We start from the raw sequence: 22,631 nt of genomic DNA, 5'->3' as shown, positions 1-22,631 counted from the left end.
GGAAGTCTTGGCTATATAGCCATGTCTGTCCCTGATTAGAGCATTGAAAACCAAACCAAGTTCAGATCAGGCTGCCACTTTCTAGACGGGTTTCAGAGTAGCAGCTGTGTTAGTCTCTAAGGTGCCACAAGTACTCCTTTTTCTTTTTGCGAATACAGACTAACAAATTTATTTGAGCATAAGCTTTCGTGAACTATTGAATGTATCCGAAGTGAGCTACAGCTCACTTCAGCTTATGCTCAAATACATTTGTTCATCTCTAAGGTGCTACAAGTCCTCCTTTTTCTTTTTACTTTCTAGACAGCCATTCTAAAGCATGCTCTGCAGGTGTAACATGATTACAGCTGCTTAATCTTGTGAGCAGTTGGAAACTTCTTTCTGTACTAGCTGCAAGTGGTGGAAAAGCCCAGCTATTAGGGAATTGCAGTACATACACTTCGTGCTCACTGAGGAGTGTTTTAGTTGGGAGCTTGGTATATAATAAAGGTTCAACCTGCATAAATTTCGATGCTGAAACTTGATCATTCCCATTACAATGGAACACTTTAAAATACATTCAAATACAGCATTGTGTACATTTTGTCCCAAAGTAAGATCAGAATTCCTCACTTGAAATCATTAATATCCACAACTCATGGGACCTCTTACAAAAGGTTTCTACAGTCACTACAACTTTTCTTTTATTGAAATGTAGATTTAAATTCTAGGCTGAAAAACGAAGAAAGCCTGGTGCTTTCAGAGACTATAGGAATAAACCTTTAGTGGAGGGAGAGAAGGACTCGAGAGCAGTCCTTGATGCTTTTAGAGAGACTGATAATATGAAGGATAGATGAAACATGGTACATTCATGTCGAGTATAGATAAATCTAACGCATGCCCTTTTTCCCTTTGCAGATCTTTTCCCTCTTTGATTTGCTCCGCTACTGCATCAGCGTGTGCAATCAGATTGCTTCCCATCTGCGCATCCATGTATTCAGAATCAAGGGGTCTTCCACACATTCTAATCACCATTAGTGACGGGGTGGTTGCTGTGATGAAAAATACAAAACAAGTGTTTTCTATAGGGAAGAATATGAACATATTTAGGAGACTAAGGCAAAAGGAGCAGATAAGAACAACTCTAATTTATAATAATCAACGTTGTATAACTTTTATTCTTTGTTACTGGTAACACTCCTTAACTAGTCTTTGCCTATGAGAGAGTGAATTCCAAGTACTCTCCAATTAAACATCATGTAGTCAACTCAATTGGTTCTGTGCCCAGGAAAGCATGCAGGGAGTAATGCTTTGTCTTTGTAATTACCTTGAATACAGAATAAACTATCTATGGTGAATGGATCCCTAACAACTGAAATTTCTAATGTAGTATATTTACAAACTGCAAAAAATGTGCTTTATAATTTTAATATTTCATCATCTTAGTGAAATACTTTAGTGTCCACTTGAAATTTCTTTTAATAAACAGCTGAGCTTGTAAAACAGAGATCCCACTAGCTTGTGTGGCTGAAATAGCTGAAGGGACTTTCAGTCCAGATTGAGGTGGTTTATTTGCTTACATATACTGTTCAACAGTATATTTTAGTGGGACCTTGTCGGAGAAGGGGGTGACTATCAGCATGCAATATAGTGTGGTGTTTGTCTATTTTTTTAATAAAAACTTATTTCAATTTTCTTCAGTGGAAAAACTTTAAAAAGCAAATTTTACTGTTACTTTTTTACGTATAGAATTTAAGCAAAAATTTTTCTGCTCTTTAATAAATAAGGAAATTCTAAGAGCTACAATCTTTCCATGTGTGTCAGCTGCTTTGTCACACTGGGTTAAGTACTTGTTGTGATGAAGCAAAATCTTAACTGCTGTTTAGAGAGACTTTTATAATGCTTCATGTGTCTACAGTGCCTGTCAACCAAGCATCTCAAAGTACTTTCTTTGCGAATTAGCAAAGCCTTACAGCCCAGCTCCCAAAGCCATAGGCATATTTATGCCCATTTTATGTGTGGTAAATTGAGGCACAAGTAATCTAAATAACTTCCAATAGTTCATATTGGGTCTGGAGTAGGACTACTAAGAGTCTGGATTCTACTTATCTTCTAAGTGATAAGCCATACTGCCCCCTTTTAGGTATTAGGAGTTGCACAACCTCAACGTGTCATATTTCTCCAGGAATCTCTTCCCATATGATTGCTCTGTCAGAAGTCACATGCTGATCTAAGAGTGTATGTGCGGATGCAGAATTCCAGGAGCAAAGCAAGATGTAACTTACTGAAATCAGTCTAAGCTGAATACTTATACCCCTGCTTATCTGTTGTATCCTTCCATTTAAATACTAAAATGAAAGGCAAAAGCCACTCAAAGTTACAGTTGCACTGACTAGTCCATGAGTGGGCTCAGCTCAGAGCCACATCGGTGCATATAGTGAGCTGCAGGTTCAGGTTACTAGCAACAGCACCGAAGACCATGCTCAAGATAGGAAATTTAGAGTGCTGCTTACCAGCTGCAGTCCCAAAGCCTTAAAATTCCTCTTGTCTAGCTATCTCAAAGACCGCTGCTCCCAATCTGATCCACTGCACTATTTGTGTTGGTCTGGAACAATTAATTGTTAATTAATCTCATGTCTCAAGAATGAGGCTTGAGGGAGTCAACATAAGGCCTTCACTTCCGGAAATAAGTCTAAACTAAAGCCTGTACAGGAAATGCTATAAGTTGCACCTTTCCCCAGGCTTTTCACTAACTGGTAGCTCCAGTACCCCTAGTCTTCACTCTAGGAGGAAGATTTCCCATTTCTGCTTGTAAAGCTGCAGCATTACCAGGTGCTGTGGGGAGCTTGCTCCTTATACTTGAGAAATGTTACTGCTCATAAAGTGTGTATATATAGGTACTATACAAATTGCCTGTAATAGATGAACTTTGTCCTTATGTATTATGATACTTTCTCTATGTGATTGCAGATTATTAGACATATGGACCTAAGGCTGTGGAATTAATTGAGACACTGAACAAGATTTCCAAGTAAAGTGTATCATACTTCATAAGGCCAAAGAAACAAAACGTTGCAAGTTCAACCTTAAACTTTACCCTTTCTGATGTAGAGTACAAGCAAGCATTACATGCAGCGCTTTTACAGAATTCTCTCTTGCATGTAGAACTTCCTGGAATGCATCAGAATGAGTACAAACCTCACTGTCTTGAAAACAAAATGTGACATATGGTGCTTTGAGCTACCCCTAAAAACCACACTACCAGACAGAAAATTTCCCCTCTACCTGGGGGCCAATGAAACAAAAACGTTGGTTTGTGGGTTTAATTTATAAGACGTCTCAAACATGGCAAAGAGTGTGATGCAGAGACAGTGTGTCTATATACAGTACGTATATAGTCCCCATTTCTGTTGCATCTGAGCACCTCAAAATGTTTAATGAATTTTTTTCTCGTAATGCCCCTGAGTGGTAGGGCAGTGCTATTATCTCCATTTTACAGGTGGGGGATTGAGGCACAGGGGAGGATAAGGCCCAGATACTCAAAGGCATTGTGGAGCCTAACTCCCATTGAAACCACTGGGAGTTAGGCACCTAAATGCCTTTCAGGATCTGGAGAAACAAGGTGGGTGAGCTAATACTTTTTATCGGACCAACTTCTTTTGGTGAGAGAGACAAGCTTTGGAGCTCTTGAGGTCTGGGACAGGTACTTTTCACAGCTAAATACAAGGTGGAACAGATTGTTTAGCATAATTGGTCTCACAATGTGTTATTCAAGGTGAAGTGACCTGTTAACACCTCTTGAGCTAGAGGACCAAAAAAAAGGGGGGGGGGGGGAGGGTTAATGCGTTACTGATTGTTGTAATAAACTATAAACCCAGTGTCTGTATAAAGACCATGATTTTTAGTGTCTAACAGTTATGAATTTAAGCTCATCTGGGTACTCTGGACATTACACTTATTCCCCCCTGTATACTGAATCAAATTCAACTCTAGCCTTAATCTTCAAAGTCTCTCCCTCTCTGATTAGGATTGGCCATAATAACTCTGCTTCTCAGGGACAATATCAGCCTTATAGGTTAGATTTACAGGTGCTGAGGACAGAGCCTGACAATCACAGATGGCCCATGACGAATTCACTCCCCCAAGATAGCAGAGTGACCAAAGTCTTACCACATTCAGAAGGAACTATTAGCTCCACCTCTTCACAACCACAAAGACAGGAAAGAGGAAGGGGAAAAAACCCACTAAGAGTTCTTGAGAATGGAGAGAAAACTAAACAGCTGTTGGCCTCCTGTAATTGTTATAAAGCATTCAAGATTACCACACTTGACAGAGAGTAAAGATTCAACCTAGATCCTAAACTGCCCAACGCTGTCAGGATATAAATTGGGTATAAGAGTATATACACACCCTAAAACTAACGCTTACCAATATTGCCAGTACCCTAGCAATCAAGCCCACAAATACAAAAATGAACATCATTCAGATAGCTTATGCAAATGAAACATTTTTAGGGTGACTACTGGGGGGACCAGGGATTTTCATTTACATTGAGGTGGTAGGAGAGAGAATCATCAACTAGGGCATCCACCATGTGTATGCCAAAGCTCTCACTAATGCCATGCTCGCTGTTTAGCTGGCCTCTGTGCAGCAGATGGCCCCTTGGTACCGCCAGGGTCATGACGAGACTGCTGCACCATTCAGCCTGCACATCAGTATGTGTCACAAAGGGCTTGACAAAGGCTTAGCAGCTATGCATCCCAAGAGCCAGCACTGGGTTAAGGAGGGAGGAGGGAAACTATCATAGGGTTTAAGGCCAGAAGGGACCACCAGATCATCCAGTCCGACCTGCACATCACAAGCCACCAGCCCCATCCAGGACCTGCACACTAGAAGCCAACAACTGAAATGAGACCAAAGTATTACAATCATCTCCATGGCAGCACCTGGAGACAGGTCTCTCTGGCTCTAGAAAAAGCAGACAGACTGCATCCAAGAGATCAGCTATCAGAAAGAGGAACAGTCCCATAGGAATGGGAGAGACTGAGCATTATCACAGATAAGTAAAAAGAGAACCATTAGGAGATCAAGTTTTGCTCTTAAAGCAAGGCTTCAGGATATTTGTTACATCAGAACACGGTATATTTCCTGTCCCCCAACCCAGATGCAGCACTACAGTATAAAATGCATTTTTTGAAGTCCTAAGAAATTTAGCACTCAGTTTCAGATTTTTTTTTTTTTTGTCCTTCATGTTCTTTTTTACTGGATAACCCTGACACTTCAAATGTCCCATGTAGTTAAAACTCATGGCAATCTTCTGCATTTGAAGAAATCATCTTAGGTTTAATGGTCATTTCTTGAAATTATTCTTCATAACTTTCTTCAGCGGTTGCAGAGAACTACACCTACTTCAGAGAACTGCACAATGAGTTATCCTCAAAAGGGCTGCCACCTCCCTTTTTCTCTGTCTACCGCCTGACAGCACCTCAACGTGAAATGGGAGATGCGGAGAGAAGGGCAGCAGACAGGCAAGGATGGCAAATGTGGGTAGCTCAATGTGCAGCAAAGCATGGGATGGACTAAGGTCTAAGGTAACTGCCTGACAGCAGAGGGTCACCATCTTCCCTAAGCACAGAGGTAGTCAATAGGCAGACCGGAGGCCAAATCTGGACTGCCAGGTGCTTTCGAATGGTTTGAAATCTTTTCATTTAATTCTCATTATTGGGGGGGTTTTTATTATTATTTTCTCTGGAGTCTGTACCTTGAGTAAGAAATTTGGACCTTGACAAAAAAATATTTGACTACGCCATAGTTTCACTCTCACTGGGAGACATGGGGGTGGTGGCCATTTTGAAAAAGGGCAATTCTTCCTGGGGTTTCTCTGAAGATTTCACATGCCAGTCTTTGCTAACAGGTAAACTTATGAAAAATAACAGGGGCAAAAAGAAACTGGTAATCCTAAATAGTTATTTTCTAAATACCCATTGCATCTGCTCTATACAACAGGGAGAGTCTTTGGGGCAGAGAGAGAGGAGCACAATCAGGTCCTGGACCAGCACTGGAGATCTTATGTACTATTGTAATACACCTAATATATTGTGTACATACCTAGCACAATGGGGTCATGTTCCATGAGAGACTCCTACGCACTGCAAAGAACAAATGCTCATATCTTTGGTAACATATAACACACACATCTGGGCAATCTCTAGGGTCTAAAGGCAGCAGTCATTTGAGGCATCATTGAGTAAAGTGAAAAACCTGTGTGCATTTTGGGAAAGAGTGCAGCAAGCTCTCCCATCTGTGCAACCATCCCAGCACTTGCAGGAGTGAGGTGTCTGATTTTATCCAGATAGTTCCTTCCCGCTAGGGCCAGTTAATACTGCAGGCAGTACCAGTTTGGACTCTGGTACTATGCTCCCTGTAAGAATGCGATAAAGAAAGGGGAGAGATGGACAGGTATAATTAAGCTCAATGCAGTCTCTAAAAGATGAACTGGAAAAGAGTTTTAAAATTCAGCATCCAAAACAGGACAGAAGAGTACAGCTTTTCAGGAATGCATGCACCACTGAATTTTAACAATGCTGTCTCCCTACACTGAGCTGCCAATTTACCATGTTCCCTACTAAGGCACACATTCTCCCCCCCCACCCCCCCGCAGCCTCTCGAAACGAAGCTAGTGCAAACAAGCAACTTCCTGCCAATCCCCAGTTTGCTCTCCTTCACATAGTCTATTTTAGGCTTCCTGTTCTCATCAACGCCTAAGCCAACAGGTGCCTTTCAGGAAGCCTCATCAAAATCTGTGGGGTCGTTTTTAGCTCATGTAAGTCTGGAACAATGAAGCCGTTCGCTATAAAAAGAACATAGATTCATAGATACTAAGGTCAGAAGGGACCATTCTGATCATCTAGTCCGACCTCCTGCACAACGCAGGCCACAGAATCTCACCCACCCACTCCTACGAAAAATCTCACCTATGTCTGAGCTATTGAAGTCCTCAAATCGTGATTTAAAGACTTCAAGGAGCAGAGAAGCCTCCAGCAAGTGATCCGTGCCCCATGCTACAGAGGAAGGCGAAAAACCTCCAGGGCCTCTCCAATCTGCCCTGGAGGAAAATTCCTTCCGGACCCCAAATATGGCAATCAGCTAAACCCTGAGCATATGGGCAAGATTCACCAGCCACATACTACAGAAAATTCTTTCCTGGGTAACTCAGATCCCATCCATCTAATATCCCATCTCAGGGGATTAGTCCTATTTACCCTGAATATTTAAAGATCAATTACTTACCAAAATCCCATTATCCCATCATACCATCTCCTCCATAAACTTATCAAGTAGAATCTTAAAACCAGATAGATCTTTTGCCCCACTGCTTCCCTTGGAAGGCTATTCCAAAACTTCACTCCTCTGATGGTTAAAAACCTTCGTCTGATTTCAAGTCTAAACTTCCTGGTGGCCAGTTTATATCCATTTGTTCTTGTGTCCACATTGGTGCTGAGCTTAAATAATTCCTCTCCCTCTCCTGTATTTATCCCTCTGATATATTTATAGAGAGCAATCATATCTCCCCTCAACCTTCTTTTAGTTAGGCTAAACAAGCCAAGCTCCTTAAGTCTCCTTTCATAAGACAAGTTTTCCATTCCTCGGATCATCCTAGTAGCCCTTCTCTGTACCTGCTCCAGTTTGAATTCATCCTTTTTAAACATGGGAGACCAGAACTGCACACAGTATTCTAGGTGAGGTCTCACCAGTGCCTTGTATAATGGTACTAAAACCTCCTTATCCCTACTGGAAATGCCTCTCCTGATGCATCCCAAAACCGCATTAGCTTTTTTCACAGCCATATCACATTGGCAGCTCATAGTCATCCTATGATCAACCAATACTCCAAGGTCCTTCTCCTCTTCCGTTACTTCTAATTGATGCGTCCCCAACTTATAACTAAAATTCTTGTTATTAATCCATAAATGCATAACCTTACACTTCTCACTATTAAATTTCATTCTATTACTATTACTCCAGTTTACAAGGTCATCCAGATCCTCCTGTATAATATCTCGATCCTTCTCTGAATTGGCAATACCTCCCAGCTTTGTATCATCTGCAAACTTTATTAGCACACTCCCACTTTTTGTGCCAAGGTCAGTAATAAAAAGATTAAATAAGATTGGTCCCAAAACCGATCCCTGAGGAACTCCACTGGTAACCTCCCTCCAACCTGATGAAACCACCTTGTCAATGGGAGCCCCTCAGGAATACACACTGGCTAGAACGTATCTCAGCTAGAAAATTTAGATTTTTTTTTTTAATAAGAATTAAAAATATTTCTTACTTATACATTTTATCTCAATAATTATTCTACATTCTTTGCCATTATACAGCAAGCAGATAATTGTGCCTTGATTTCACTCTATTTCTATGCAAGGTCCCTGATTGTCTTCCAAGACGAACTCCTTGCACCCCTTTGGCTAAGAACTGCAGCTTGGTCCACGGTGTCAGTTGGCCAGGAAAAAAAATTCACACCCCTATTTGCTAGCGATATAGAAGAGAGGCTTCTTATGCAGTCATGCCCTGAGAAAGAAGAGACTGGGAAGGAACTGGCGTTCTGTGTTGACCAGGCATCTCATTCACAAGAGGATGGGCAAGGTTCCAGAGATGCTCAGAGCCAGCAAAGCTCAGGGCACTCTGCCTTTGAGTGAGACGCTGACCCAGTCTGGACAGAATCTTGCTGCAGGAAGATATCGGCCCAAGCCCAGCCAGGCTCCCCTCTTTCAGAACAGTACTTCAGGAATTTCTCCTTTGTTTCTTTTTTTGTTCTTGATATTCAGCTACTTTCTGCTGGAAATACCCTGTGGAAAACAAAAGCTGGATCAGTTACACCACTACATTGGAGTTTCATCAACAATTGAGGTCATTGGCTGGTTTCTGTTTAACAACAACATGCTATGGTAGGGATGCAGAAGCAGAGATTAGCCCAACAAACTCCATAAGAACCAGTGATCAAAGCAGAGAACCTGAAGATAGACTGGGAAGATGGAGCTATGGTAATATTCTCCATATATATTATTATAGTACATCAATCACCATGGGATTTAGGTGCTGAAGGAGGTAGAGAGGCAGGGAATAGAATCGAATGGTTCCTGTCAATTTGCATCGGAGGGCACCAGAGCAGCAGCACTGGCTCCAAATCCACCTGCACCTTGAGCAACGATAGGCTGAAGCTGAACCAGCAGTGCAAGCATCACAAATATTGGGGATAAAATGGTACCGGATCCAAACTGAAGGGGATGGGGGAGCACACTCAGAGAGTGTGGGGCTCAGAGGTGCAGCTAGTTCAGTAACTGAGAGACAATGTTGAAATTCTTCTTGAAAGTGGCAATCATCATCATCATAATCATAATCCCCAGGTCTTATACAGCCCATTTTACAGACAGGAAACTGAGGCACAGAGTGGTGATGTGATTTGCCCAAGATCAGCCAGAAAGCCAGTGGCAGGGCTAGAAATTAGAATGAAGCTCTCCTGAGGCTCAGTCCAGTGCTCCAACTACTAGGCCATGCTGCATTACTTACAGCCCTGAAACGGGTGTGTGTGTGTGTGTCAGGGAATACACTGTAGAGAAGAGAATAAGCAAGGAGCGCTTTGCACTAGTGCTTTCCTCCTTGCCCTTTGACTGTTTTCAATACAAACGCAGGCCGAGTTCTGGAGTCTGCAATTACCTCCTCCATCCAGGGGGCTACAGTGACGAGGAGACTATTGCAACGGACTCTGCTGGTGCATTGCAGGCAGAGGTTGTGGGAGAGACTCACTATCATTGCCTGTACCATCTTCTCTAACAGCATCTCTCTCCCTTCCCCAGTGGTTGTGTTTTCAGGAGCAGTCACACAAAAACATTTGCACCTCATTTGCACAAGCAAATATGCAAATGAGTCCTGCTCCCTCTAGCTCAAAGAAACCAAAGAGTGGCCTCCAGGGATCCTGATGCTTCCTGAATGCCAGGGCAGTAACAGAAAGGGGAGGAGATGGGGCAGTTTACCTTCTTGGATCATCCTGCTCTTTTCTGCTTCCTGGATAAAGAGGGAAAACATCTGAGTCCTCACAAATCTTTTCACAAACTTGCGGCAGGACTTGGAAGTGATGGCTTTGCAGAATGCCTTCTCCTGAAAGGAGCCCTGGCCGCTCTTATTCCACTTGAGGTGCGATGTATAATGGCCAACGGTTTTAACGAAGAATTGCATGAAGGTTTTGGAGACGTGGGTGTTCACTTGTTCGGACGCTGAAAAGGGAATAGAAAACGTACAGTTTGGGCATGGGGGCTGGTATTCACATGACCCCCATTAACTCAGGATGTGGACACCTCACAATCTGAATGTATTTACGCTCACAACCCTTCTGTGAGGCAGGACAGGGTAATCATGGGGGAATGGAGGGGCAGATCCTCAGAAATTTTTACACTCCAAATTTCCTTAAAGGATCTGGGCCGAAATGACCCACCCAAGGATCACCCCTTCTGTGGTGGGGCACAAACTTGAAGCCTGGTCTCCTGAGTCCCAGGCTAGTGCTCTGACCCCTGGGCCATCCCACCTCTCTTCTCCTGTCTGTGCCACAGTCTGGGGCATTTTCCATTCAAAAGCAGCTGTAACACCTGAATGGTGCTAAATTGTGTGACTCCCAAACCCAGTCATGGCAAGGGAGAAAAGCCAGGACATTCCATTCGCTAAGGAGCCGGCAGGAGTATAAACTGAACCATTATTCAATCCCAATGTGGTATTCAATTGCCCAGTCCAATGGATAATTACTGTTGACCATCATACTTGGACTTCTTATAACACTTTGCTTCCAAGGAACTCTGAGCATTGTATACATATTCAAGGAATTGCGTCTACCACTTTAAAATGTGAAGTACACCAGCCTACCGAGAGGCTAGATGGAGGGCCTCATTGCACGCTGACCTAATTCACATGCTGCGTTAATGTCAGAAGCAATGGCCATCTCCTTCACACATTAAAATCCAATTTCCTGGTGTTAAATCATTAAAGAGTTGTAACAGCCACTAGCACATGGTACTGCCCTTCACAGGCTACTCTGGATGGAGGACTCCACCTGCTTGATTAGCACGTATACTCTATAGTGGCAGAAGGGAGTCTAGCTTTCCAGATTTCCAGATCCAGATTTCACTGAGGGGATATTCAGGGTCACTGGCTTTCTGTTTTGTCAAGATAAAGCTATCAACAGCCTTCTGGATTTTTTGCTCCCCTGCCTACTGATGGATTATTTCTCTTCCCTGACTGGTCTCCACAATCCTACATGGTTGTGGAATTTAGAGAGGAAGATGCTCAGCTCAGAATATGGCCACTACAAGAACTGGCAGGCAATGGTACTAGTCTGAAAATGACTTGGTAAAAATCCCTTGTTTATTGCGTTCCAATGACTTCAGATCACACGTGCTCGCACGACAGCTAGAAAGGCTGTGGGGTTTTTTAAATCTCTATATAACACCCAGCCCTGCCAACTCAGCCTGGCGTCTGAGAGTCACGCTGGGCTCTGTCCATTTCGCCCATCCCCACCAATAACGAAGACTGGAATTTAGTAACGTCTGCTAGAATCCAATTCCTTCTCCCAGAACTGCGCTGGCTCTACGAGGCTAACAATAAAAAGCATCTATTTTTGTCAATGAAGTCAGCAGGTCCTGCTGCACACACAAAGAAGTTGCTATAACCACAGGGGTTTCTCTGACCATGGCTGCACTTTAGTATTCATGCAGAGTAGAAACAATGTATTATGCCTGCTAGCTGGGGATGGGAAATAAAGTAGAGCACTTCACAACCTGCAGAACCAGAGCACCACTGAAATGCAGGTGAAATGCAGCCACCTCTGGAGTGGAGAGCTGCAGCTAATCAGAGCATATCACATTGAACAACAGGTGGGGGAAGCGAAAGGTTGGGTAAGGTCCACAAAGTAAACCCCAATCATAGCTAAGTGCCTTGGGATCCTTGACAGTTCTGTGCTGGTCTTTCGAGTGCTGTATTGAAGACACACCGGGGCAGATCCTGAGCTCCACTAAAGTCAATGTCAATGTCACAGCTCCACTAAAGTCAATGTGGAGAGGAAGCCAATGGAGTGATGACAATTTTACACCAGCTGAGGACTTGCCCCACACTCCATAAGCAGCACAAACCTCAGTCTCTTTCTACCTCTGAAGCGGGAAGGGCTAAGGTGTCCCTGCAGAGGCTGAGCGTGTGGGACCCAGGGACTTTGGCTATTCCAGTCCAGCTGCTTAGACCACTTAGCTATTCTCTTTGCGTGCATGTGAGTCTAAAGCATACACAGCCCTAGAGATGGGGTGGCTGGAACTGAGAAGGCAGCATAGGAAATTAGGTCCTGGGTTCTTAGCCCACTTGCCCCAGGATGGCTGGTTAGCCTGGGACACCGGCAGTCATTTTGTGGGGCATTCACAGATACTCCACCATGCGCACCCCAAAGAAAGAACTCTCTGCCTACTCTGTATGTTGTTGTTGCTGTTGTGCGTCTTTAAAGAAGTCAGCATCTCGGTCTGCAGCTTGGCCGGTAAGATGTCTCCTTCGTCGTGAACCTGAAAGCGGATGTTCCGATGTTAGCACAGCCAGCTCTTGCAAACCAGGGAAGCCTGAGACAGTGGCTTTTACTGAGAAGAGGTTTTGAAGCGTGAGAGAGGATTCTAGCTCGCCAAACCACTTTCTGAGTGTACTTTCAGGCCCAAAGCATCCTGGAATGAACACATCTCCCCCCACCAGATCCCCTGCGACCCATTCTTTAATGCCGCCACGCAGTCTGCATTACCATAGTCTCGGTGGGGCTCACCAGCTACTGCCAGAAGCTATTGCCTATCAATTTAGATCTCAAAGGATGTTGGAGAGACACCTTCTGCAGGGTTAATTGACACCTCTGTCTCTGACACAGCCTCTCCTCCGCCACCCGTAACGAGAAAGAGACAACGCAACGGCCCGAGAAATTAATTTTGCACTAAACTCCCACTGGCCTCTTCCTGCAGGGCTGTGCCCAGGTGTTTTGAAACCAGGAACGCTAACGTTACAGTGTGCTCTGTAAGCTCGGGCAAGAGGCCCTGCCCCCCTAAGCTTGCAGAGTGCAAATAATAAGTGACAGGTGGGAAGGAGGGAGTGACAGCTACTGAAAAGCCAGGATTAAGGACCCTGCAGTAGCTCAGTAATACTGATCAAGCAACGAACAAGCACCTGCGTCTAGTGACGGCATGAGGGACAGTCTACATCGCACCAGGGACACCTACCGATCTTAAGAATTTCCCTTCGCACAAGTCAACCAGCAGCACCTAAAACCAACAGACAGGACCCAGCGTTAGCCAGGCTGCATTGCAAGGCTGCTTCTGAGCGGCAGCAAGTTAAGAGAATGTATTTCAAGATCAATCTTCTGTGCCCCAAGTCCATTTAAAAAGCTCTGAGCTGCACCTGATGATGATCTGCTCTAGGTCACTGCAATGGAAAAGGCTTCTCCACCCCTCCAAACTTCCTGCCTGGTGAAAGAGGAGCAGCAGTGCCTGGCCTGGGGGAACGAATGGACCCGGGACATGGAAAGGAGATTTGGAGCCTTTCACCTCTAGAATCAGTCACTGGGTCCAATCCAGCCCAGATTGAAAGTGGTTCCTGTCCGGTGTCTCTTGGGAGGCCCACACGAGATGAGTTCAGGGGTCTCAGCCCATATCCCCATGGGGGGAGGGCCACAGCCCCACTACTGCCCCATTGTTAGTGCTCCCAGCAGAAGGCCAAGGAGCGAACCGTCCTGGAAACTCTGGCAGTGTCTACACTAGTTTTCTAAGATGTGTGCTCACCTCCCATGAGCTATGAGCAATGAGACGCTTAGGACAATGCTGACTACAGGGTGAGCTGAGGGCAAGGCATGCCCCCTTTGTCCCAGGGGATCTGGGCTGAGGCCCTTGCCCAGCTAGTGGGTAGGAGATATCAGCATCCCATCTGGCCGAGGGAACAGCTTGGGTGTTACCCTAGGAGCAGGCTGGAGTTCACTCTTGTTTCCTTCTGGGCCTTTCTCCTCCTGAGGCTAGGATGGAGACAAAATCAGGGCCTGCTACCAGGGCTGGATTTCCAATTAGGCACCGTAGGCACGTGCCTAGGGGTGCCTGCGTTCTAGGGGCGCCTTGCCTCTCTCAAACAGTGTGCAACACAAGGTCAGCTGTAGGCAGGGGGGGCGCTGAAGATGCTGTGCCCAGGGGCGCATAAGTTGTAAATTCGGCCCTGCCTGCTACCACGTGGAGATAACAATCAAGGGACGATTCATTTTCAAGCCCATCTGCGGCATGGGAACAGAGACCCCCCCCGACAGTACCTCCTCCATCGGCTGATCGAGAACCTGCTCTAGGCAGCGCTTCTGGACTCCAACCATGAAGGGTGTGGGGCAACAGACGGTATCGATCAGGATTTCCGGAACCACGGGGATGTAGGTGTGCGCCCAGGAGAAGGGGTAGAGAAGAGCTGCCACGGCATGGATGCACTGGGACAGGACACTGCCGAATAAATAAGGGTTCTGATTAGTAAATGAATTTGGCAAGTAGCTGGCCAGCAGATTAGGCCTTGGGTGAGATTTTCAAGAGCAACTGAGTGACATAGGAGCCAAAGTCTCAGTGACTTCCAAGGAGAGAGAGGTTCCTAAACAGGTGGATGCTGTTTTTCATAGATTATAAAGCCAGAAGGGACCATTGTGATCATCCGGTCTGACCTCCTGCATAGCACTGGCCAGCTGTAGCTCACGAAAGCTTATGCTCTAATAAATTTGTTAGTCTCTAAGGTGCCACAAGTACTCCTTTTCTTTTTGCGAATGCAGACTAACATGGCTGCCACTCTGAAACCTGACAAATCCCTAACAGTGACCTCAGCAGAGTTAAGGCAAAATAACCTCCCAAATGCAGGGAATGGGGGACAGTCATATATACTAATCTGTTGACACAAAAGCTGCTAAGGTTCTGAGTTAATAATAATCATACCTAGCTCTTTTCATCAGTAGCTGTCAAAGGAGGACAGGCTCGTTATCCCCATTTTGCAGATGGGGAAAATAGGCACCGACTCTATGGGTGCTCCGGGGCTGGAGCACCCATGGAAAAAAATTAATGGGGGCTCTGCACCCACCGGCAGCCAAGCTCCCACCTCCTTGCCTCCTTCTCCCCTCGCCATGTCCCCACTCCTCCAACTCCCTCCCAGCGCTTCCTGCCCCCCTGCCACCTAACAGCTCTTTGGCGGCTCTTAGGACTTTCCAGGAGGGAGTGGGAGGAGCGGGGATGCAGCACGCTCAGGAGGTGGAGAAGAGGCAGGGCAGGAGCGGGGACTTGAGGGAAGGGGGTGGAATGGGGGTGGGGCAAGGGCTGTGCAGGGGTGGGGCCAGAGGTGGGGCTGGGGCAGGGGTTGAGCACCCACCAGGCAGTGGGGAAGTCAGCGCCTATGGATGAGGAAACTGAGGCTTGGGGAGGGAGCATGACTTGCCCCAGGTCACCCAGCAGGCCAGCGGCAGAGCTGGGAACAGACCCTAAGTCTCCCAAGTCCTGGTCTGGTGCTCTACCTGCACAGCGTGAGTCTGAGGAGGCTGGGGTCTGAATTGCTTTTCGGAATATGCTGGAAGTGGAAGCCTTGGGGAGTGCGATATCGACAGCATTGTGGTTGAAAGGAGGGCACAAGTCTTCCCCCTTCACTCCTTATTTCAATGCTTTTAAGGCTTAACCCTCACTAGACAAAGTTATTGTTTGCTAATTTTATAGAGAGGATCCTTCCGCAGGGCAGTCAGTGTGTGTATTTTTCTTCCTAGGGTCTGAAGAGTGAAAGTCTCTGGTGGCTGGGATCAAATCAGAGACATCCTTCCTGCTGATGAGTCGGAATGAGGAAATCCGAGAGGGAGAGGAGAGATTTGACTCGACTGGCTGTCTCACGAAGAGTGAGCATAACCTTTACGCTCTGCTGATGTTAGCATGAGAGGGTGACTTTCCTGGCTACCTGCCTCCCTGGGCTTGTCAGCTTAGTGAGGATTAACCCTTTGGGCTCAATTGGGAACAGACTCCAGCTGTCTTGTTATTCTATCATACATAATAATACCACTTCGCTCTTATCTAGCACTGTTCATCCACGGAGCACTCTGCAAAGGAGGTCATTTTACAGATGGGGAAACTGAGGCACAGAAGGGAATGTAACTCGGCCAAGGCCATGCAGCAGGCCAGTGGCAGAGCCAGGGATAGAACCCAGTCTCCCGAGTCCCAGACCAATGCTCTGTCCACTAGATCAGACTTCCATGCCTCATGAACAGTCTGAGTTTAGTGACCCTTTGCTTGCTCAGACGCCTCAGGGTCAGCTCCCAGAGTGGAAGGTTCTCAGCTTCTCTCTCGCCCCTGCACCTGGAATTAATTTATTCTGATTTTATCTCCTGAACTGGATGGGGCACAAAAAATTAATCACCACTCACTGCACTGTGGGGATGGGGAGGGTGCCCTCAGCCAGCCCCAACTACACCTAGCCTGGGACCAAGATACAGAGTAGCAGACTTCAGGACACGTCATTCGACACTTGCATCTGCGTCTGACCCCTTATGAAGGGGGGAATGGAACTGAGGGCACCTGCAGGCTGCTTTCCAGGGCTGGGCGAGCTGCATGTGACTGGTACTTACGAGCTGAGAGAATCATAGGACTGGAAAGGACCTCAAGACGTCATCTAGTCCAGTCCCCTGCACTCATGGCAGGACTAAGTATTATCTAGCCCATCCCTGACAGGTGTTTGTCTAACCTGCTCTTACAAATCTCCAGTGATGGAGATTCCACAACCATCGAATGTATCGAATGCATCCGATGAAGTGAGCTGTAGCTCACGAAAGCTTATGCTCAAATAAATTTGTTAGTCTCTAAGGTGCCACAAGTCCTCCTTTTCTTTTTTGCGAATACAGACTAACATGGCTGCTACTCTACAACCTCCCTAGGCAATTTATTCCAGTGCTTAACCACTCTGACAGTTAGAAAGTTTTTCCTTATGTCCAACCTAAACCGCCCTGGCTGCAATTTAAGCCCAATTTGTCCTAGCTTCAGCGATTAAGAAGAACAATTCTTCTCCCTCCTCCTTGTAACAGCCTTGTATGTAATTGAAATGTGCTTTCATGTCCCCTCTCAGTCTTCTCTTTGCCAGTTTTCTCAATCTGCCCTCATAGGTCATGTTTTCTAGACCTTTAATCATTTTTGTTGCTCTTCTCTGGACTCTCTCCAATTTGTCCACATCCTTTCTGAAATGTGGTGCCCAGAACTGGACACAATACTCCATCTGAGGCCTAATCGGTGCGGAGTAGAGCAGAAGAATTACTTGTAGCTCTCTGAAGCTCCCAGAACTAGCTCTCTGGTTAAGTGCAGGGCACTCACCTGAGCTCCTCTGCCACGAAGATAATCCGTCGCTCCAGAACCGCAGAGGCAAAGAGCAAAAGGATGTTCTCCGGACTGAGGTGCTGCAGAAGGGCCTGAAACTCCACATGTTCCAGCCAGGAGTCCAGGGGCCGCGTGAGTTCGATGAGCTGTTGGGAAGCAGAGGGGACACGAGTGAGCTAACAAGTCACTAATTAATTCTATTAAAAGCACCATGCAGAAGGCCTCAGACATGCTGGACTGGGCCCTGCCTACTTCCGTATGGCGGAGAAAGGAGGCAGGAAGGGAGTGTCATGCGTGCGGGGGGGAGGGGGTGTGTGTCATGAGAGATCTTTGCAATATTACAATTAGTTAGGATTACTTTTTGGTAGTCCCCAGCATGCGCCAGGCACTGTCCCGCCCAGAGTTCATCGATCTAACAGACCAAGAGTGGGGGAAACTGGTGCACCAAATAAGAGCGTGGCTGAGGCAATAAGTGGCCCTAATTGACCGTGTCTTCCCTGGGGATGTGCCTCGATGCAAACCTCTAGCGCAGATGGGCACAGCCGCTGTTTACTGATGGAGATGACTCCGGCTTGAAAGCAGGATAAGATCGTGACAGGCAAGCCATAGCTTTCCTGGTGTGCACTATATAGCTATGCCCCAGACTAGAATCGGCACAAGATCCCAGCGGGGACCAGTCCTCTGCTTCAAAGCTGCTTTACCAACACCATGAATTCATAGGTAATCCCCAATTACCAGCAATCTCCAGGAGTTCTCATCAGCCCCCAGCAGCCTTGCAGAGCTTCTCATGAAGGGCTCTCCGAGTGCAGGGTGGCAGAAAGTGCAGAGACATTGGTAGGAGGAGCCCAGGTATCTGGGTGTCATGTCTGGCCTGCCCTGGTTTTGATGGGAGGGTATCTTGGGCCTTGTCTACACACATACTTGCACTGTTTAACTAGACCAGTTTACAAAGCATACCTTAGTTAATCCGGAACAAACTAGTATGTACACCAGGCTTTAGGAGGTTGCTTTGTGAGCCTCACTGAACCGGGTGGGTGGTGTTGAATCTTTAACAAAGATATCCTTTCTCCCAAGCGTTCATTGGGCATTGGAGTGTATAAATTCTAAGGCCAGAAGGAACTACTCTGACCATCTAGTCTGAGCTCCTACATGACACCACCCAGAGAATTTCCCCCAGCGATTCCTGCACTGAGGCCAGTAACTTGTGACTGAGCTGGAGTGACACACCCAATCTGGATGTCAAGACTCCACGGGATGATGTCACAATAACCTTCATTGTTGAAAATTTGCATCCCAGTTCCAGCGGTAATTTTTCTGACTTCCAGCAGTTGGACATTGATCTGCCTCTGTCCGCTAGCATCGATTCCTGTACTAGCTTTGTTCCATGCAGGTACCTATGCAGCACCATCTCGTTGCCTCTTACACATCTTTTCCAAATGGCCACATTAAGCAGCATCGAGACTGCCACAAAAGGAGAAGTAATGGAGTTGCTGCAATCACTGTAGTTAGTGGCCATTTGGAATGCCTGTTTCCAGACACTCCTACCTTTCTCTACATCTTTTTCTGTTAGGCTGGTTAGACTTCATTCCAGCCAAGAGCCCAGGTAAGCCCTTACGACTAATTGGTGTCATTGTATTAGGTGCCTTTGCCAGTGAGGTGAAATCAAACCTCTCGCCAGCCTCAAAAGCTGAGCCCTGGATTACTGATCCAGGAGAAGCCCCAGGCATTCGGAACAACCTCCCACCATTCAGTGAAGGACCTTACTTAGACCTTAGTCCAGCCCAGGCTTTGCTGCACATTGGGCTACCCATGGGTCTCCATTACCCTCTCTCTCCTACGCACGCACGGCCAGCTCCCAGCCTAGGCTTCCCTAGCAGCAGCTCCCTTCTCCACTGACAATGCTGGATAACCGCCCATGCTGACGCTTTTGAAGAAAATGCTCCCATCTCTGCAGTGCTGCCAGCAGCCAACACATGAAGCAATAGGCCAAGTCTTTACACAATCTTATCTTTCTTGCTGCAGAATCACAAAAGATTTCATAACCCAGGAAGTTGGCAGAGAAGAACCTGTGCCAAGCCGGCTCCTGCTCTCAGTTACACCCAGCACCCAATGTGCAATGGGACGAGGTGGCTGCAATTCCCCATTCCAAAACAAGCGCTGCATCAGCGCACCGCAGAGTCAAACCTCTCATGTAAAAAATAGAAATGCATTGTCTGCACAAGGGGACAGACGAGCAATGCACTCAGCTCAGCCCCCCTTCAAACCAGGATAAACCACACCAGAGCAAGTCCCAGTTTGTACTTGTGTTACATCAGCAGCCCCCCGCCAGTGCAGAGTAGGCCTAAAGGCTTGTCTCCATTGCAGAGCTTGCACGGACAGGATTGAATTGTACAGTTGCAAACTCCTAAAGCAAAGCCAACTGTATGGAATTAAGCTAACAACAGACACCAGCAAGGCTGAAACTGATCCCCATTCATCTGTATTAGGTTTAACTAGATAGATATCTAAAATCATACAATATCAGGGCTGGAAGGGACCTCAAGAGGTCATCTAGTCCAACCCCCTGCTCAAAGCAGGACCAAGCCCCAATTTTTGCCCCAGATCCCTAAATGGCTCCCTCAAGGATTGAGCTCACACCCTGGGTTTAAGCAGGCCAATGCTCAAACCACTGAGCTATCCCTCCCCCATCTTTTTGTTAAATGGGCACAACTGTGTACTATAAACCCAGTGTCTTGTCTCAAGCGCTGCCAGCTGAGAGGAGCAGATGCAAAGCAGTCTCTGCACTCAGCATGAAACAGGTTTCAGAGTAGCAGCCCTGTTAGTCTCTATTCGCAAAAAGAAAAGGAGGACTTGTGGCACCTTAGAGACTAACAAATTTATTTGAGCATAAGCTTTCATGAGCTACAGCTCACTTCATCGGATGCATGAAACAATAACTTCAGGAGAGGTGTGAATGGCTGCCATTCAACAAAGGGAGGTGTGAATGAAAGTGATTAAAAAGGCCATGCTGTTAACTCTTTCATCGCTGTTTTTTGTAGAAACCTTGAGCTAACTGCTTCCTTGTTGCTGAGCACAGTGAGTGTCACTTCTTAGCAAGGGCTACTGCTGGAGAAGGAGCACTTCAACCCACCCCACATTTAAAGTCCTCGCTGCCTCTGATCAAATGGGAAAGGAGTACTTGTGGCACCTTAGAGACTAACAAATTTATTTGAGCATAAGCTTTCATGAGCTACAGCTCGCTTAATCAGATGCATTCGGTGGAAAAATAGATATCTAAAATCATGAAGTGAGCTGTAGCTCACGAAAGCTTATGCTCAAATAAATTTGTTAGTCTCTAAGGTGCCACAAGTACTCCTTTTCTTTTTGCGAATACAGACTAGCACGGCTGCTACTCTGAAACCTGATCAAATGGGGGAGTGAAAGTGGCCAGGCTTCTGCTTCCTGGTCTGGAAAGCCCAAGCTTTTGCTGACTCAGCAGCCACACAACTCAAATTAGAAGTGGGTCAGTATAGAATTGTGAGCACACTAAAAAATCCGGACACACAATCAAATCAATTAAGTGTAATGCAACATTCAATAAAACAAGGGATCCTGCACTGATTATATGGGACTGCAGAGGTGGGGGAAACAGTGCAGGCTTCTAGGGGCAGTGTCATGTAATTCCAGGGACCTGGGATACACTGGTGCAATTCCACTGAAACCAGTTTTAATCCAGATTCACACTTGTCTCTAAAATCAGCCTCACGTCCTTTGACCTGACGCCAAACTCCCCAGCTCCTAACCTGGCAGGGTTTTCCCCATTACTGATGACAATTGCTTATAAATCATTTCTTCACACAGCTGACTCTGCCACACCACCCTTGTCTGCACCCGTCATGATTTTGCTCCCCTTTCCCACCATTCAGTCCAATTCACCATGCCCCAACCGTGGGCCCCCTGCCACATCTGCTTTCTCCCCCCAGCTCTCATGCTGCCGGGTATCTCTGGAAAATCCACACCCCCATTTCCTCTACTGTAGAGGTGTCTTCTTCTCCTCCAGCTCTGCCATCTGTTTTGCTGCTAGGCTTCACTTCTCTCCTCTGGTTGCCTGTTAGGGCCGAGCCCCCCAAAACATGCTTGGGAGCAGAGTGAACTGTTCTAGGTGGCACTGGACTTCTAGCTCTGGCTGACACGAAAGGATGCCCAGCACCTCTGGAAATCGGGCCCAAGGGGGTTCAGGCTGGGCTCCCAAAATCAGCAGCCTCTTTGAAAGCATGGCTTGCAGGCTGCAGGAAGAGGTTGCAACAGCAGCTTCAAGAAGTGTGAACGCCACATCTGCTGGCATTAACGGCTGCTCGTGCTGATAGATCCTTGCAGCAGGACCGACACTGAGCATTTCTCGGAGCGCTACACCAGTTGTGCACTGGGCAGCACCCATCTCACTGCACCTTCCGGCCACCTGGGAGTACCCAGCCATAGCGGTCAGGCTGGACGGCTGGAATATGGAACATCTGACGTCACCAACTCTCCCACAGAGGGCGGAGAATTGATTGAACTGCTGGCTCGATCTCCACTGGCACGAAGCGGCCAGCTCGTTCCAAGGGGTCGTTCCCTAACCCGTCGTTCCCAGACAGCACAGCCTTGCTCTTCAACTCAGCCAGCGCTCCTCGTCCACCCTGACCTGTGACCCTTGTGTATTACTGCCCCTAGGCAGCCGGAGACATGAAGTGCGTTAGCAGAGACTGCACTGAGGAAAGCCTACAAAGCTCCGGCTGGCCAGACGGCCGGACACACGCTCCAGCACGGCCTCCTCTTAGACCAGCTCCTAGGGGTGGAGAGACAGGCCCTGCTGGAGGTCAGCAGCACCCGAGCACAGATTACTGAGCCGACACAAACCTCCGTTCCGGAATCAGGAATGAAGCTTTTAATGGTGACCGTTTTCCCTGGTGCCGGGAAGGGGGATTCGCGGAGGCCCTGCATGAAGGGGTAAATGACGGCCATGGAGATCTGCCGCCTCTTCTCCACTTCATCAAGGATCTATGGGAAGGAGAGACCCGTCAGCCACAGTAAGGCAAAGAATTCCCCGACTACCCCCCCCGCCCCATGGCACAGCAGCGGCTCCGTTGCGTCCTCACTGAGGAAAAGCAGCCAGCGCCAGCCTCAGCACCATAGGTCTCACCCTCCTCATCCCCAGAGAGGTGGCCTTCAGTGCCGCGGCATCACCAACTGCTCCCCGGGGCAGAGGGCCTTCCCTGCACCGAGTTG

General features: G+C 46.9%; 2 protein-coding genes across 6 annotated transcripts in view; one reads left to right on the top strand and one right to left on the bottom strand.

The window, feature by feature from the left end:
* CEPT1 (choline/ethanolamine phosphotransferase 1) overlaps window positions 1–1,775 on the top strand; it is a 48,354-nt gene extending 46,579 nt beyond the window's left edge. For all 5 annotated transcript variants that reach the window (XM_038379715.2, XM_043500693.1, XM_043500692.1 and 2 more), the window contains exon 9: window positions 895–1,775. In XM_038379715.2, the coding sequence (XP_038235643.1) occupies window positions 895–1,014 (120 nt within the window). In that variant the 3' untranslated portion in view covers window positions 1,015–1,775. The remainder of the gene's footprint in view (window positions 1–894) is intronic.
* Window positions 1,776–8,257: 6,482 nt separating this feature from the next.
* The window catches only part of DENND2D (DENN domain containing 2D), a 29,096-nt gene continuing 14,722 nt past the window's right edge, over window positions 8,258–22,631 (bottom strand). The window contains exons 6-12 of the mRNA XM_038380362.2: window positions 22,263–22,403; window positions 17,385–17,533; window positions 14,333–14,510; window positions 13,263–13,304; window positions 12,479–12,569; window positions 10,014–10,253; window positions 8,258–8,828 (exon numbers count right to left, since the gene is read on the bottom strand). Coding sequence (XP_038236290.1) covers window positions 8,764–8,828; window positions 10,014–10,253; window positions 12,479–12,569; window positions 13,263–13,304; window positions 14,333–14,510; window positions 17,385–17,533; window positions 22,263–22,403 — 906 coding nt within the window. The 3' untranslated portion in view covers window positions 8,258–8,763. The remainder of the gene's footprint in view (window positions 8,829–10,013; window positions 10,254–12,478; window positions 12,570–13,262; window positions 13,305–14,332; window positions 14,511–17,384; window positions 17,534–22,262; window positions 22,404–22,631) is intronic.

Source organism: Dermochelys coriacea, chromosome 21, assembly GCF_009764565.3.
Source record: "Dermochelys coriacea isolate rDerCor1 chromosome 21, rDerCor1.pri.v4, whole genome shotgun sequence".
Classification (NCBI taxonomy): domain Eukaryota; kingdom Metazoa; phylum Chordata; order Testudines; family Dermochelyidae; genus Dermochelys; species Dermochelys coriacea.
The sequence above is the reverse complement of the archived record's forward strand: the minus strand, read 5'-3'. Positions and strand labels throughout refer to the sequence as shown.